Here is a 16623-nt window from a genome sequence, read left to right on the forward strand (position 1 = left end):
CCGCGGGGCTGAGGGAGAGGGGCCCGCGGGGCTGAAGGGGAGGGGCCCGCGGGGCTGAGGGAGAGGGAATGGCTGCAGTACAGAGTGCCCTAAAGAAGGACAAGATCCCAAACTTCCAGCGGGGAGCCACACTTGCGGATTGTGGTTCAGAGAATTGGGGTCACAGTGTTGTATCCGTATCTCTGACCCCTGCTCTCTCCAAGCTGAGTTATACCCCCGTTTTCCGGAAGATTGTGTATAGCTTGTCTGTAACATTTGAGTCATAAAGATGGAGAGTTCAGGGTGGGTAATGGAGGGGAATTGGAAGTGGTGAACCTTAAGGAGTCCGGATCATGCTTGGGGACAGAACGGAGATTAATGATGACAACTTGGGTGAAGTACTGGAGGGCTGCAATGCTGTTTTAAGAGTCAGCATCTTGGGAGAGGAGGGAAGCAAAGCAGAACTGAGCTGGGGCCTGTGGAGATGTTGATATTGGTGATGTGTGTACTACAGGTTTACAAAGGTTTGGACATCATCACCAACAAGGTGAGCCCCGAGGAACAGCGGCTGTGCACTCACCACATGATCAGCTTCCTCGATCCCCTGGTATCCTCCTACACCGTTGTGGACTTCAGGAATAAGGCGCTGTCTGTAATATCCTTTCAGCCTGTACGGGGTGTGTGTACAGTGATTTCAGCCTGTACGGGGTGTGTGTACAGCGATTTCAGCCTGTACGGGGTTGTGTGTACAGCGATTTCAGCCTGTACGGGGTGTGTGTACAGCGATTTCAGCCTGTACGGGGTGTGTGTACAGTGATTTCAGCCTGTACGGGGTGTGTGTACAGTGATTTCAGCCTGTACGGGGTTGTGTGTACAGCGATTTCAGCCTGTACAGGGTTGTGTGTACAGCGATTTCAGCCTGTACGGGGTGTGTGTACAGCGATTTCAGCCTGTACGGGGTGTGTGTACAGTGATTTCAGCCTGTACGGGGTTGTGTGTACAGCGATTTCAGCCTGTACGGGGTTGTGTGTACAGTGATTTCAGCCTGTATGGGGTGTGTGTACAGTGATTTCAGCCTGTACGGGGTTGTGTGTACAGTGATTTCAGCCTGTACGGGGTTGTGTGTACAGTGATTTCAGCCTGTACGGGGGGGGGGGGTGGGTGTACAGTGATTTCAGCCTGTACGGGGGGGGGGTGGGTGTACAGTGATTTCAGCCTGTACGGGGGGGGGGGTGTACAGTGATTTCAGCCTGTACGGGGGGGGGGGGTGTACAGTGATTTCAGCCTGTACGGGGGGGGGGGGGGTGGTGTACAGTGATTTCAGCCTGTACGGGGGGGGGGGGTGTACAGTGATTTCAGCCTGTACGGTGGGGGGGGGTGTACAGTGATTTCAGCCTGTACGGTGGGGGGGGGGGGGTGTACAGTGATTTCAGCCTGTACGGTGGGGGGGGGGGTGTACAGTGATTTCAGCCTGTACGGTTGGGGGGGGGTGTACAGTGATTTCAGCCTGTACGGTGGGGGGGGGGGTACAGTGATTTCAGCCTGTACGGTGGGGGGGGTGTACAGTGATTTCAGCCTGTACGGGGGGGGGGGGTGTATACAGTGATTTCAGCCTGTACGGGGGGGGGGTGTACAGTGATTTCAGCCTGTACGGGGGGGGGGTGTATACAGTGATTTCAGCCTGTACGGTGGGGGGGGTGTACAGTGATTTCAGCCTGTACGGGGGGGGGGGTGTACAGTGATTTCAGCCTGTACGGTGGGGGGGGTGTACAGTGATTTCAGCCTGTACGGGGGGGGGGGTGTACATTGATAGGATCTGATTCATGGTTAGGAAGAAACACAAAATAAGTTTTACGGATCGTGAGGTCAGAAACTAGTGACAAAGGTGAGGTGAATGAGTTGGTGGCTCGCAATGATGTAGCTGTAGAAGGTGTGACACTATCTCTGGTTACTAGCTCTGCGCTCTGTGTCGGCGCCGGGTCCGTTTTCTTTCTGATAGTGGTGTGGTTGCTGGGACAATGTTATCTTGTGGTTTGTTCCTAGATTTGTCCGAAAGGTGCTGACTCACAAGATAAGTGCAGATGAGGAAAACCCTTTGGTAGAGGGGCCTCGGTTTAAAGTCTCATCTGAAAGACGGCATCTCTGAGAGTGCAGCACTCCCTCAGTACTGCACTGGAGTCTGACCAAAGCCACGTGCATTTTAATGTTTATGTTGATTGCAGTCCTCAAACTTTTATCAGTGGTGATCTTCATTAACTTCACACATTGAAGATATCATTGACAGACAGAAGATCCCAATTATCGTGGGAGGAACCAATTACTACATCGAATCACTGCTTTGGAAAGTGCTGGTGGACGCCAAGGTACTGGGGAAGGGTCTCAATGAGTTTCCTATAGAGTCTCATGAACTCGACTGAGTCGATGGACTCACTGAGAATTGTATCACAGAGTTGGGTGGGGGGAGACTCACTACCTACTGTGCTGTAGGCTAAAAGACAGAAAGCAAATTCTATTCACGTCAAGTAAGACGACCTACATATGTGGGGGAGTGTAGCATATTCATTACTTTTATTACACAAAAGGCAAGTAGTGCTAGTTAAGATAAGTGAATCTGATCATTACTTTTGTTCTGCATGTTCAGAGGCTGTGAGAAAATGCAGATTAATGATTCACATCAAGCCTCTTCCTGCCAAGTGTTCAGTATGCCTTTGAAGAGATTGAAGATGTACACAGAATACCCAGTTCAGGCAGCAAAGGACTGCTGTCGTTATTCCCCTGCATTACTCTTTTGTACAAGTAGATGTCGGGCAGTGTGAGTGAAGTCTCAAAAGTAAGATGCTCAGATGAGTTAAGGGAGCAACTGATGCCACTAGGAACATAAATGTAAGGAATCTTACAACACCAGGTTATAGTCCAACAATCCAAAGTTGGACTATAACCTGGTGTTGTAAGATTCCTTACATTTGTCAACCCCAGTCCATCACCGGCATCTCCACATCATCACTAGGAACATAGGAACAGGATTAGGCCATTCGGCCCCTCGAGCCTGTTTTGCAATTTAATGAGATCATGGCTGATCTGTGACCTAACTCCATGTACCCGCCTTAACCAAAGGTATTAAGGGATATGGGGCTAACAAAAATCTATCATTCTCAGATTTAAAATTAACAATTGAGCTAGCATCAACTGCCATTTGTGGAAGAGTTTTCCAAACTTCTACCACCCTTTGCATGTAGAAGTGTTTCCTAATTTCACCCCTGAAAGTCCTGGCTCTAATTTTTAGTCTATGTCCCCCATACCTAGACTCCCCAACCAGCGGAAATAGTTTCTGATACAATACTCAGTGAGCCCCTCACCCCCACTCTGTGATTGAATACAACCCAAGTAATGTAATCTCTCCTCGTAATTTAACCATTGGAGTCCAGGTATCATTTTAGTAAATCTACGCTGCACTCCCTCCAAGGCCAGTATTTCCTTCCTAAGGTGCAGTGCCCAGAACTGAACACAGTACTCCAGGTGTGGTCTAACCAGGGCTTTGTATAGCTGTAGCATAACTTCTACCCCCTTGTATTCTAGTCCTCTAGATATAAAGGACAGTGTTCCATTAGCCTTTTTGATTATTTTCTGTACCTGACCATGATCTTTTAATGATCTATGTACATGGACCCCTAAGTCTCTTTGGGCCTCCACTGTTTCAAGCTTTTCAGCATTTAGAAAGTACTCTGATCTATCCTCTTTAGATCCAAAGTGGATGACCTCACACTTGCCTACATTGAAATCTATTTGTCACAGTTTTGTCCATTCACTTAATCTATTAATATCTCTCTGTAATTTTATGCTTCCATCTACACTGCTTACAGTGCTGCCTATCTTTGTGTCATCGGCAAACTTGGCTATGTGGCTCTCTATCCCGTTGTTTAAGTCGCTCATAAATAGAGTGACAAGTTGAGGCCTGAATACAGATCCCTGTGGGACACCACTAGTCACATCCTGTCAATTTGAGTACCTGCCCATTACCCCTACTCTCACTCTCCTGCTGCTCAGCTAATTTCCTAACCAGGTCAGTAATTTGCCCTCAATTTCATGAGCTTCAACTTTAGCTAACAATCTCTTATGTGGGACTTTATCGAATGCCTTCTGGAAGTCCATGTAAACAACATCCATAGACATTCCCCTGTACATTACTTTAGTCACCTCTTCAAAAAATGCAATCAGGCTCGTCAGGCATGACCTACCCTTTACAAATCCATGCTGGCTCTCTCTGATCAGCTGAAAATTTTAAAGGTGTTCAGTCACTCTATCCTTAATTATAGACTCCAGTAATTTCCCGCCACTGAACTCGTGAAGGATTTGACAGCAGCCTGGAATTTCTAACACTGTCACTTCACGAAATTGTGACACTGACTTCATGTGATTAAATTGTGACTCTCACTTCACGAGATTAAATTGTGATACTCACACTTCATGATTAGATTGTGACACTGACTTCACGTGATTAAATTGTGACACTGACTTCACGTGATTAAGTTGTGATACTCACACTTCGTGATTAAATTGTGACACTCTAACTTCATGTGATTAAATTGTGACACTCTAACTTCATGTGATTAAATTGTGACTCCCACTTCACAAGATTAAATTGTGATACTCACACTTCATGTGATTAATTTGGGACACTCTGACCGTCTCTTCATGTGATTAATTTGGGACACTCTGTGTACTGCAGGAAGGGAATGTTTGTTCTGCTACAAACGGGGCAGTTGGGAATCGAACATCATCGCCCAACAGGAAGGAAGAACTGGAAAAACTCAACTGTCAAGAGCTCTACAGCCGACTGGCTGAAGTTGACCCTGAAATGGCAGAAAAATTACACCCACACGATAAACGCAAGGTAGCAAGGTTAGCATAATTTTAGTGGCTGTTGTAGAACGAACATCGTTACCTCTCATTCATGGAATTTACTTAATGATTGCCAAATTCATTCCGACTCACATACCCCATTCTTGTTGCTTGTTTTCATTGAACGTCAAGACTTGTCCCTTCTATTGAACTGACAGTCAGACACATACGAACTGTACAGTACCAGGCGGGAGTGTCAGCTGTGGCTCAGTGGTAATATTCCCACCTCTGAGCCGGAAGGTTGTGGGTTCAAGCTTCACTCCAGAGACTTGAGCACAAAATCTAAGCTGACACTCCAGTGCAGTAGTGAGGGAGTGCGGCACTGTCGGAGGTGCCGTCTTTCGGATGAGACATTAAACCGAGCCCCTGTCCGCCCTCGCAGGTGGACGTAAAAGAGCAAGGGCGTTCTCCTCGGTGTCCTGGTCAATATTTATCCATCAATCAACATCACACGAACAACAGATTATCTGGTTGCTGTTTGTGGGTTCTTTGTGTGCAAATTGGCTGCCGCATTTCCTCCACATTACAACAGTGATTTAACTTTAAAAGTACTTAATTGGCTGTAAAACGCTTGGGACGCCCTGAGGTCATGAAAGATGTTAAACAGAGGCCCCATCTACTTGGCACTGTTGAATCAAGGGACCCGCTGGGGTACAGGGCATTCAAGTGTGTAATTTCCTCTCCATGGTTATAGGCCAGCTGCACCTTCATGGAGTGATAGCTCTTTCCGTTATGAATGGAGTAGTTTTGGGAGTAGGGATATGATTGGTGACTTGGCCCTGCACTCTGGGCCTTACTGGCAGAAGTGATCAGCTCATTCCTGCTGCTGGCTGCTCTCCAGAACAAAACTAATGAAATTACATCCCTGGCGAGCAATGAGTCAGTAAGCTGTCCAATGCAAATGTGCACTGAAGGTTGGGAGATGTGACCAAGATCCCCAGCAGTTCCTCGGAAAGAGTCTGCTGTACAAAAGTTCAACGTAGCTGTAACCTTCACAGGTACTGAGAGCTAACTGTTTCCTGGAAGTGGTTCCCAAGTCTGACTAAGATTGTACACAGTTCTGTGACCGTTTGCTTTTAAAAAAAATTCATTCTCTGGATATGGGCATCACTGGCAGGGCCAGCATTTATTGCCCATCTCTAGTTGCCTCTTGAGAAGGTGGTGGTGAGCCGCCTTCTTGAACCGCTGCAGTCCGTGTGGTGAAGGTTCTCCCACAGTGCTGTTAGGAAGGGAGTTCCAGGATTTTGACCCAGCGACGATGAAGGAACGGCGATATATTTCCACGTCGGGATGGTGTGTGACTTGGACGGGAACGTGCAGGTGGTGTTGTTCCCATGTACCTGCTGCTCTTGTCCTTCTAGGTGGTAGAAGTCGCGGGTTTGGGAGGTGCTGTCAAAGAAGCCTTGGCGAGTTGCTGCAGTGCATCCTGTGGATGGTACACACTGCAGCCACTGTGCGCCAGTGGTGAAGGGAGTGAATGTTTAGGGTGGTGGATGGGATGCCAATCAAGCGGGCTGCTTTGTCCTGGATGGTGTCGAGCTTCTTGAGTGTTGTTGGAGCTGCACTCATCCAGGCAAGTGGAGAGTATTCCATCACACTCCTGACTTGTGCCTTGTAGATGGTGGAAAGGCTTTGGGGAGTCAGGAGGTGAGTCACTCGCCGCAGAATACCCAGCCTCTGACCTGCTCTTGTAGCCACAGTATTTATATGGCTGGTCCAGTTAAGTTTCTGGTCAATGGTGACCCCCAGGATGTTGATGGTGGGGGATTCGGCGATGGTAATGCCATTGAATGTCAAGGGGAGGTGGTTAGACTCTCTCTTGTTGGAGATGGTCATTGCCTGGCACTTGTCTGGTACGAATGTTACTTGCCACTTATCAGCCCAAGCTTGGATGTTGTCCAGGTCTTGCTGCAAGTGGGATCGGACTGCTTCATTATTTGAGGGGTTGCGAATGGAACTGAACACTGTGCAATCATCAGCGAACATCCCCATTTCTGACCTTATGATGGAGGGAAGGTCATTGATGAAGCTGCTGAAGATGGTTAGGCCTAGGACACTGCCCTGAGGAACTCCTCCAGCAATGCCCTAGGGCTGAGATGATTGGCCTCCAACAACCACTACCATCTTCCTTTGTGCTAGGTATGACTCCAGCCACTGGAGAGTTTTCCCCCGATTCCCATTGACTTCAATTTTACTAGGGCTCCTTGGTGCCACACTCGGTCAAATGCTGCCTTAATGTCAATGGCAGTCACTCTCACCTCACCTCTGGAATTCAGCTCTTTTGTCCACGTTTGGACCAAGGCTGTAATGAGGTCTGGAGCCGAGTGGTCCTGGCGGAACCCAAACTGAGCATCGGTGAGCAGGTTATTGGTGAGTAAGTGCCGCTTGATAGCACTGTCGACGACACCTTCCATCACTTTGCTGATAATTAGGAGTAGACAGATGGGACGGCAATTGGCCGGATTGGAGTTGTCCTGCTTTTTGTGGACGGGACATACCTGGGCAATTTTCCACATTGTCGGGTAGATGCCAGTGGTTGTAGCTGTACTGGAACAGCTTGGCTAGAGGCGCAGCTAGTTCTGGAGCACAAGTCTTCAGCACTACAGCTGGGATGTTGTCGGGGCCCATAGCCTTTGCTGTATCCAGTGCACTCAGCTGTTTCTTGATATCACGTGGAGTGAATCAAATTGGCTGAAGACTGGCTTCTGTGATGGTGGGGATATCACGAGGAGGCCAAGATGGATCATCCACTCGGCACTTCTGGCTGAAGATGGTTGCAAACGCTGTAGCTTTGTATTTTGCACTCGTGCTGGACTCTGCCATCATTGAGAATGGGGATGTTTGCAGAGCCTCCTCCTCCCGTTAGTTTGTCCACCACCATTCACGACTGGATGTGGCAGGACTGCAGAGCTTTGATCTGATCCGTTGGTTTTGGAATCGCTTAGCTCTGTCTATAGCATGTTGCTTCCGCTGTTTAGCATGCATGTAGTCCTGAGTTGTAGCTTCACCAGGTTGGCACCTCATTTTTTAGATACGCCTGGTGCTGCTCCTGGCATGCTCTTCTACACTCTTCATTGAACCAGGGTTGATTCCCTGGCTTGTTGCTCATGGTAGAGTGAGGAATATGCCGGGCCATGAGGTTACAGATTGTGCTGGAATACAATTCTGCTGCTGCTGATGGCTCACAGCGCCTCATGGATGCCCAGTTTTGAGCTGCTAGATCTGTTCTGAATCTATCCCATTTAGCACGGTGGTAGTGCCGCACAACATGTTGGATGGTGTCCTCAGTGCGAAGACGGGACTTCATCGCCACGAGGACTGTGCGGTGGTCACTCCTACCAATACTGTCATGGACAGATGCATCTGTGACAGGTAGATTGGTGAGGACGAGGTCAAGTAAGTTTTTCCTTCGTGTTGTTTCGCTCACCACCTTCCGCAGGCCCAGTCTAGCAGCTATGTCCTTCAGGACTTGGCAAGCTCGGTCAGTAGTGGTGCTACCGAGCCACTCTTGGTGATGGACATTGAAGTCCCCCACCCAGAGTACATTCTGTGCCCTTGCTACCCTCAGTGCTTCCTCCAAGTGGTGTTCAACATGGAGAACGACTGATTCATCAGCTGAGGGAGGACGGTCGGTGGTAATCAGCAGGAGGTTTCCTTGCCCATGTTTGACCTGATGCCATGAGATTTCATGGGGTTTGGAGTCAATGTTGAGGACTCCCAGGGCCACTCTCTCCTGACTGTATATCACTGTACCGCCACCTCTGGTGGGTCTGTCCTGCCGGTGGGACAGGATTGGGATCAATGGTTCATTCTCGGACTGGCAACCAGTGGCCAGTGGTGTTCCGCAGGGGTCGGTGCTGGGTCCCCAACTCTTTACAATCTATATTAACGATTTGGAGGAGGGGACCGAGTGTAACATATCAAAGTTTGCAGATGGGAGGGAAAGTAGAGAGTGAGGAGGACATAAAAAACCTACAAGGGGATATAGACAGGCTGGGTGAGTGGGTGGAGATTTGGCAGATGCAATACAATATTGGAAAATGTGAGGTTATGCACTTTGGCAGGAAAAATCAGAGAGCAAGTTATTATCTCAATGGCAAGAGACTGGAAAGTACTGCAGTACAAAGGGATCTGGGGGTCCTAATGCAAGAAAATCAAAATGTTAGTATGCAGGTGCAGCAGGTGATCAAGAAGGCCAATGGAATGTTGGCTTTTATTGCTCGGGGGATAGAATATAAAAACAGGGAGGTATTGCTGCAGTTATATAAGGTATTGGTGAGACCGCACCTGGAATACTGCATACAGTTTTGGTGTCCATACTTAAGAAAAGACATACTTGCTCTCGAGGCAGTACAAAGAAAGTTCACTCGGTTAATCCCGGGGATGAGGGGGCGGACATATGAGGAGAGGTTGAGTAAATTGGGACTCTACTCATTGGAGTTCAGAAGAATGAGAGGCGATCTTATTGAAACATATAAGATTGTGAAGGGGCTTGATCGGGTGGATGCGGTAAGGATGTTCCCAAGGATGGGTGAAACTAGAACGAGGGGGCATAATCTTAGAATAAGGGGCTGCTCCTTCAAAACTGAGATGAGGGGAAACTTCTTCACTCAGAGGGTAGTAGGTCTGTGGAATTTGCTGCCCCAGGAAGCTGTGGAAGCTACATCATTGAATAAATTTAAAACAGAAATAGACAGTTTCCTAGAAGTAAAGGGAATTAGGGGTTACGGGGAGCGGGCAGGAAATTGGACATGAATTTAGATTTGAGGTTAGGATCAGATCAGCCATGATCTTATTAAATGACGGAGCAGGCTCGAAGGGCCGATTGGCCAACTCCTGCTCCTATTTCTTATGTTCTTGTGACATAGCCAGGGATGGTGATGGAAGAGTCTGGGATGTTGGCTGAAAGGTATGATTCTGTGAGTATGGCTATGTCAGGCTGTTGCTTGACTAGTCTGTGGGACAGCTCTCCCAATTTTGGCACAAGTCCCCAGATGTTAGTGAGGAGGACCTTGCAGGGTCGACTGGGCTTGGTTTGCCTTTGTCGTGTCCGGTGCCTAGTGGTCCGATGCCGGGTGGTCCGTCCGGTTTTATTCTTATTGTGACTTTTTTTAGCAAGATTTACAACTGAGTGGCTTGCTAGGCCATTTCAGACGGTGATTAAGAATCAACCACATTGCTGTGGGTCTGGAGTCACAAATAGGCCAGACCGGGTAAGGACGGCAGGTTTCCTTCCCTAAAGGGCATTAGTGAACCAGATGGGTTTTTATGACCATCATTACTGATACTAGTATTTTATTTCCAGATTTTATTTAATTAATTGAATTTAATTGATTGAATTTAAATTCCCCAGCTGCCATGGCGGGATTTGAACTCATGACTCCGGATTATTAGTCCAGGCCTCTGGATTATTAGTCCAGAAACATAATCTATGAGGAGATCAGAGTTCCCCACAGCAAATTGAGAGAGAAAAGTCCATTTTATATGGACCTTGCAGCATAGAAACAGGCCATTCGGTCCACGCTGGTGTTTATGCTCCACACAAGCCTCCCCCACCCTGCTTCATTTAACCCTATCAGCATATCCTTCTATTCCTTCCTCCCTCACGTGTTTATCCAGCTTCCCCTTAAATGCATCTATGTTGTTCGCCTCCACAACTCCACATGGTAGCAAGTTCTACATTCTCACCGCTCTCTGAGTAAAGAAGTTTTTCCTGAATTCCCCATTGGATTTATTAGTGACTGTCTCATAATTATGGCCCCTAGTTTTGGTCTCCCCCACAAGTGGAAACATTTTGACGGTGCGTTAGCTCTATCCAGGTCTAAGGGGGCAAAGGCTCTATGTTTGTCCCAGTGGCCTGACTGTCAGTACGTCAGTAACATGCAGCCTTTCTCTGAGCAGGAGTCTGCAGGTCTATGAGGAGATCGGAGTTCCCCACAGCAAACTCCTACTGCAGCAGCGTGAGGAGGAAGGGGGAGGGCCCCTCGGAGGAGCACTGCGCTTTCCACATCCCTGCATACTCTGGCTACACGCTGACCTGACGGGTAAGAGAAAGTGAATGAGCAAATCTGCTCTCTGATCTCATTTATATCATAGAATTGTACAGCACAGAAGGAGGCCATTTGGCCCATCATACCTGTGCCAGCTCTTTGAAAGAGCTATTCAATTAGTCCCACTCACCTGCTCTTTCCCCATAGCCCTTGCCAATATTTCCTTTTCAAGTATTTATCCAATTCCCTTTTGAAAGTTATTATTGAATCTGCTTCCACCGCCCTTTCAGGCAGCGCATTCCAGATCATCACAACTCACTGCATAAAAAAAATACTCCTCATCTCCCCCTCTGGTGCTTTTCACAATTACCTTAAATCTGTGTCCTCTGGTTATAGACCCTTCTGCCCCTGGAAACAGTTTGTCCTTAATTATGAAGAGTTTTGATAGAATAAATTTGAACACCTCTATTAAATCTCCCCTTAACCTTCTCTGTTCCAAAGAGAACAATCCCAGCTTTTGCAGTCTGTCCCGGTAACTGAAGTCCCTCGTCCCTGGTACTATATTTGCATAAATTGAAAATAATCAGTATGTTGTGAGCACTGATCACCTGATTGGACCGCAGGAGTGGTGCTGTCGATATTTTGCAGATTTGACCGATGTGTTTCACCCTTTAAATGCTGAAGTTTGTTTCTTTCTTGCTTTTCCTCTCAGACACTGTAGAACACCTGCCGCAAATGTTCCATATAAGAATCCGTTCAACGTTCAATGACAGTATATCCAGTATTGTAGAGCTAAAGGATAGATGTCTAGTTGCTGTTCATCCAACACTCTGAGCTGTAACTTCTCAATGACTTGGAACTATTTTCTGAGATTTTTCTCCTGTTGTCTCAGCTTTGTTTCAAATACTCTTTGAGGAGTTAACTGATTAGTACACCAGCCCATGCAGAGTGAGGTTAACTGAGAGCAAGAGTGCAGACAAATTGGAGGAGGGAACGAGGGCAATTCTGGATGTGGAGTTGCTAAGTGAAGAGAGTAAGAATGAGATTTTGGGGATGAAGTGCGAGGTGCCTTGGAAGGGTGATAGACTTTGAAGGAGAGGTGGTAGAATATGAGGAGGAGAAGGTACCAGAGGAGGAAGGGGTAGGCTGAGGTGGGGCCTGGCAATAAGAACTGAGCCGCCGTCAAAGCAGTCAGGGCAGGGGGTGGTGTGGGATGTGGGGTAGGTGGGGGTGGGGTAGGGGGGGGGTGAGGTGGGTGGGGGTTGGGGGGTGATGGGGTAAGGTGGTCCCAGTGAGTTGGAAGGAACTACCGTCTGTGAGCCAAGTTTCAGTCAGGCCCAAAATGTCACGAGCATCATTTCGGGTCACTGTTGCCCCCCCCCAGTGCCCCCCCTGTTGCCCTCCGGTGCCCCCCCTGTTGCCCTCCGGTGCCCCCCCTGGTGCCCCCCCTGGTGCCCCCCCCCCCGGTGCCCCCCCGGTGTCCCCCCCCGATGTCCCCCCCCGGTGTCCCCCCCCGGTGTGCCCCCCCGGTGTGCCCCCCTGGTGCCCGCCCTGTTGCCCCCCCCCTGTTGCCCCCCCCCTGTTGCCCCCCCCCTGTTGCCCCCCCCCTGTTGCCCCCCCCCTGTTGCCCCCCCCCTGTTGCCCCCCCCCTGTTGCCCCCCCCCTGTTGCCCCCCCCCTGTTGCCCCCCCCCTGTTGCCCCCCCCCGGTGTCCCCCCCGGTGCCCCGCCCCGTTGCCCTGCCCCGTTGCCCCCCTGGTGCCCGCCCTGTTGCCCCCCTGTTGCCCCCCCCTGTTGCCCCCCCCTGTTGCCCCCCCCTGTTGCCCCCCCCTGTTGCCCCCCCCTGGTGCCCCCCCTGGTGCCCCCCCCCTGGTGCCCCCCCCTGTTGCCCCCCTGTTGCCCCCCCCTGTTGCCCCCCCCCTGTTGCACCCCTGGTGCCCGCCCTGGTGCACCCCTGGTGCCCGCCCTGGTGCACCCCTGGTGCCCGCCCTGTTGCCCCCCTGTTGCCCCCCTGTTGCCCCCCTGTTGCCCCCCTGTTGCCCCCCTGTTGCCCCCCTGGTGCCCGCCCTGTTGCCCGCCCTGTTGCCCCCCCTGTTGCCCCCCCCTGTTGCCCCCCCTGTTGCCCCCCCCCTGTTGCCCCCCCCTGTTGCCCCCCCCTGTTGCCCCCCCCCTGTTCCCCCCCCTGTTGCCCCCCCCTGTTGCCCCCCCCTGTTGCCCCCCCTGTTGCCCCCCCCTGTTGCCCCCCCCTGGTGCCCGCCCCTGGTGCCCGCCCCTGGTGCCCGCCCCTGGTGCCCGCCCCTGTTGCCCCCCCTGTTGCCCCCCCTGTTGCCCGCCCTGTTGCCCCGCCCTGTTGCCCCGCCCTGTTGCCCCGCCCTGTTGCCCCGCCCTGTTGCCCGCCCCTGTTGCCCCGCCCTGTTGCCCCGCCCTGTTGCCCCCCCGGTGCCCGCCCTGTTGCCCCCCCGGTGCCCGCCCTGTTGCCCCCCCGGTGCCCGCCCTGTTGCCCCCCCGGTGCCCGCCCTGTTGCCCCCCGGTGCCCGCCCTGTTGCCCCCCCGGTGCCCGCCCTGTTGCCCCCCGGTGCCCACCCTGTTGCCCCCCCGGTGCCCGCCCTGTTGCCCCCCCGGTGCCCGCCCTGTTGCCCCCCCGGTGCCCGCCCTGTTGCCCCCCGGTGCCCGCCCTGTTGCCCCCCCGGTGCCCGCCCTGTTGCCCCCCCCCCCCCCCCCCGGTGGCCGCCCCGTCGACCCCCCCCCCCCCCCCCCCCCGGTGGCCGCCCTGTTGCCCCCCCCCCCCCCCCCGGTGGCCGCCCCGTCGACCCCCCCCCCCCCCGGTGGCCGCCCCGTCGACCCCCCCCCCCCCCGGTGGCCGCCCCGTCGACCCCCCCCCCCCCCCGGTGGCCGCCCCGTCGACCCCCCCCCCCCCCGGTGGCCCCCCCGTCGGCCTCCCCCCCCCGGTGGCCCCCCCGTCGGCCTCCCCCCCCCCCCCGGTGGCCCCCCCGTCGGCCTCCCCCCCCCCCGGTGGCCCCCCCGTCGGCCTCCCCCCCCCGGTGGCCCCCCCGTCGGCCTCCCCCCCCCCCCCCCCCCCGGTGGCCCCCCCGTCGGCCTCCCCCCCCCCCCGGTGGCCCCCCCGTCGGCCTCCCCCCACCGGTGGCCCCCCCGTCGGCCCCCCCCGGTGGCCGCCCTGTTGAGCTTGTACTGATCGGAAGGAGACGGGAGAAGTGAGCACTCAGGAGGGTGACAGAAACTCATTCCGAAACCTCGGAGAGAAAAGGGCTGGGTATGGACGAGGACGATAGAGGGGCTGTGAGTGGAATTTTTTGTGAGGTTGTGATTACAGTTTTAAAAGGAGTGGAACAATGCCTGAAAATTTTGGAGACTCATCGAATCGTACGGCACAGAAGGTCGTCATTCGGCCCATTGCACCTGTGCTGGCTCTCTGAAAGCGCTATCCAATTAGTCCCACTCCCCCACATTTTCCCCATAACCCTGCAGCTGATTCCTTTTCAAATATTTATCCAGTTCCCTTTTGAAAGTTATGATTGAATCTGCTTCTTTCAGGCAGTGAATCCCTGATCATAACAAGGTAACAGATATCAATGAGCAGGAAGCTGAGAAGTAGAATTTGGGTGGTCACGAGCTGAGCCAGAAGGAGGTTGAAGGAGCAGATTTCTTTCATGGGGACGAGTCTGGTGAGAGCTGCATGGTGTGAGGGATGTTGGGGACTGGCTGGGTGGTAAGTTAGCAGTGAGTGGGGGCGGGGAGAGGAGAGTGTGGGGGAGTTCCAGTTGGTTGGGAGAATGGCCTCGATTTGCAGATGCAGAAGTTTATGAAATTCCAAACATTTAGGATGAGTGGTGAGATTGGAGAGTCCAGCAGATGAAGGTTGGAGGAGGTGGTTGAGAAAGGGATGTTGGGCTTCCCTTGTCCTGAGTAATAGAAGGATCCGGGGGGCTGTGGAGAGGAAGAGGTGGTAGCACTTGAGGTGAGCTATCTTGACGTAGCAGAGCTTAAGATGATACAGCTCGAGGGGCTTAAGCCAGAACTGGTGGTGCTGGTTTCACTCCCAGGCTTGCATCATCTTTCTCTTGTGTAATAATTTGTTGTAAAATCTTCACACAAAATGCCACAAGCCTGATTGTTCTTTATTTATTGTCCCTCTTAGTTCTCGATGAGCGTTTGGATCATCGAGTCGATGATATGCTGGCCGCTGGCCTTCTGGAAGAACTGAATGGTTTTCACTCCCAATACAACCAACGGAAAATAGCTGAGAACAGGTCAGACACAGTCCTGACATGAACATAGTCGCGCAGAAAAATCTCTCCTGTTAGGGCCTCATGCCTCAAAGTTGTTGCAAATGACTAAACATGTAGACAGCAGACACGCAGGACAGAACCCATGAAGTCGATCAACTCACGAGGGTAACGTTCACTGCTGGAGAAATTCCACTCAATATAAGGACAGTCAGCATTTGAGAACCCTCAACAAGTGAGAGCAATTTCTCACCTTTCATCTTCTCAAAACGTTTGGGATGCTGAAAACCTCTATCGGATTTCTTCTTAACCTTTCTCTGTAACTGTAACCTCCTTTCCTGTTATCATTCTGATCAATCTTTGTTATACTCTCGCCACGACTCTAATATCTTGCCTATATTGGGGTGTCCAGAACTGTACGCAGTTCTACAGCTGTGGCCTAACCAGTGTCATGTACAAGTTTAATATCAATTCCTTGCATTTACATTCAGTGCCCCTGTACATAAAACCTAGAATTACATTTGCAGTTTTCTATCCTTTTCTATCTGCACTCTACCTTTAAAGATCCCTGTATTCACATGCCTTGTTCCTCTCTGCTCCTCCACTTTGTTAAGAATATTATTTCTTCCTTTTATTGATCTTTTCCCCAAAATGTACTGGTCCACATTTCTCTGTCACCTATCTGCCCACCCTGCTAACCTGTCTTTGCTCTCCTGCAATCTCTTGCATGCTTCTTCACAGTTTGCCATGCCACCCAATTGGTTTTCGAAGTCCCAGTGTGCCTCTATCTAAGTAATTTTTACAATTAGAAAGCAAAAGAGTTCCCAGTACAGATCCCTACCCACATCCCACCAATCAGAAATGCATCCATTACCGTACCCGCATCCTGTATTGTATCTGTCGTCTATATGCTTCATAAGAATTTGCAGGACTCCCCCCTCTCTGTGAAGACCATTCCACAGGTTCACCACCCACTGTGTAAAGTAGTTAAATCTAAGCTGTTGGGTCACTTTTTCTCTTCTAAGAATGAGCCTGTGTGTTCTGGTTCTACAGTTTGTAGCAATCGCAAACCTATTAGAAAGGTTCGGTTTATCTATTCTCACAAGGACCTCAAGAACAACACCAATGACTTACATTTATATAGTACCTTTAACACACAAAAATGTCCCAAGCTGCTTCATGGAGGCATAATCGAAAAATGAAGGCCGAGGCAAAGAAGGTGATATTAAGAGAGACAACCAAAAGTTTGGTCAAGAAGGTGAGTTTTAAGAAGGGTCTTAAAGGAGGAGAGAGAGGTGGAAGGGTTTAGGGATGGATTCCAGGAATTGGAGCTGAGGCAGCTGAAGGCACGGCCACCAATGGTGGTGCAAAGGGAAGGGGAATGCACAAGAGGCCAGAGTCAGAGGAACATTGAATTGTATAGTTAGTGAATTATTCTGCTGTGCCATCCTTTCTGTTTCATTAATTGGCAGATAATTGATTGCTTATTTGTATCTGGGTTTTTTTCCATTGG

General features: G+C 51.1%; 1 protein-coding gene across 3 annotated transcripts in view; it reads left to right on the forward strand.

Annotated features, from left to right (window-relative positions):
* Positions 1-16623, forward strand: part of trit1 (tRNA isopentenyltransferase 1) — a 35059-nt gene that overhangs the window by 5175 nt on the left and 13261 nt on the right. For 2 of the 3 annotated variants that reach the window (XM_068006389.1, XM_068006386.1), the window contains exons 2-6: positions 494-634; positions 2244-2342; positions 4706-4878; positions 10780-10922; positions 15023-15134. In XM_068006389.1, coding sequence (XP_067862490.1) covers positions 563-634; positions 2244-2342; positions 4706-4878; positions 10780-10922; positions 15023-15134 — 599 coding nt within the window. In that variant the 5' untranslated portion in view covers positions 494-562. The remainder of the gene's footprint in view (positions 1-493; positions 635-2243; positions 2343-4705; positions 4879-10779; positions 10923-15022; positions 15135-16623) is intronic. The other variant, XM_068006387.1, reaches the window with a different exon arrangement.

This window comes from Heptranchias perlo, chromosome 26 (genome assembly GCF_035084215.1).
Source record: "Heptranchias perlo isolate sHepPer1 chromosome 26, sHepPer1.hap1, whole genome shotgun sequence".
Classification (NCBI taxonomy): Eukaryota; Metazoa; Chordata; class Chondrichthyes; order Hexanchiformes; family Hexanchidae; genus Heptranchias; species Heptranchias perlo.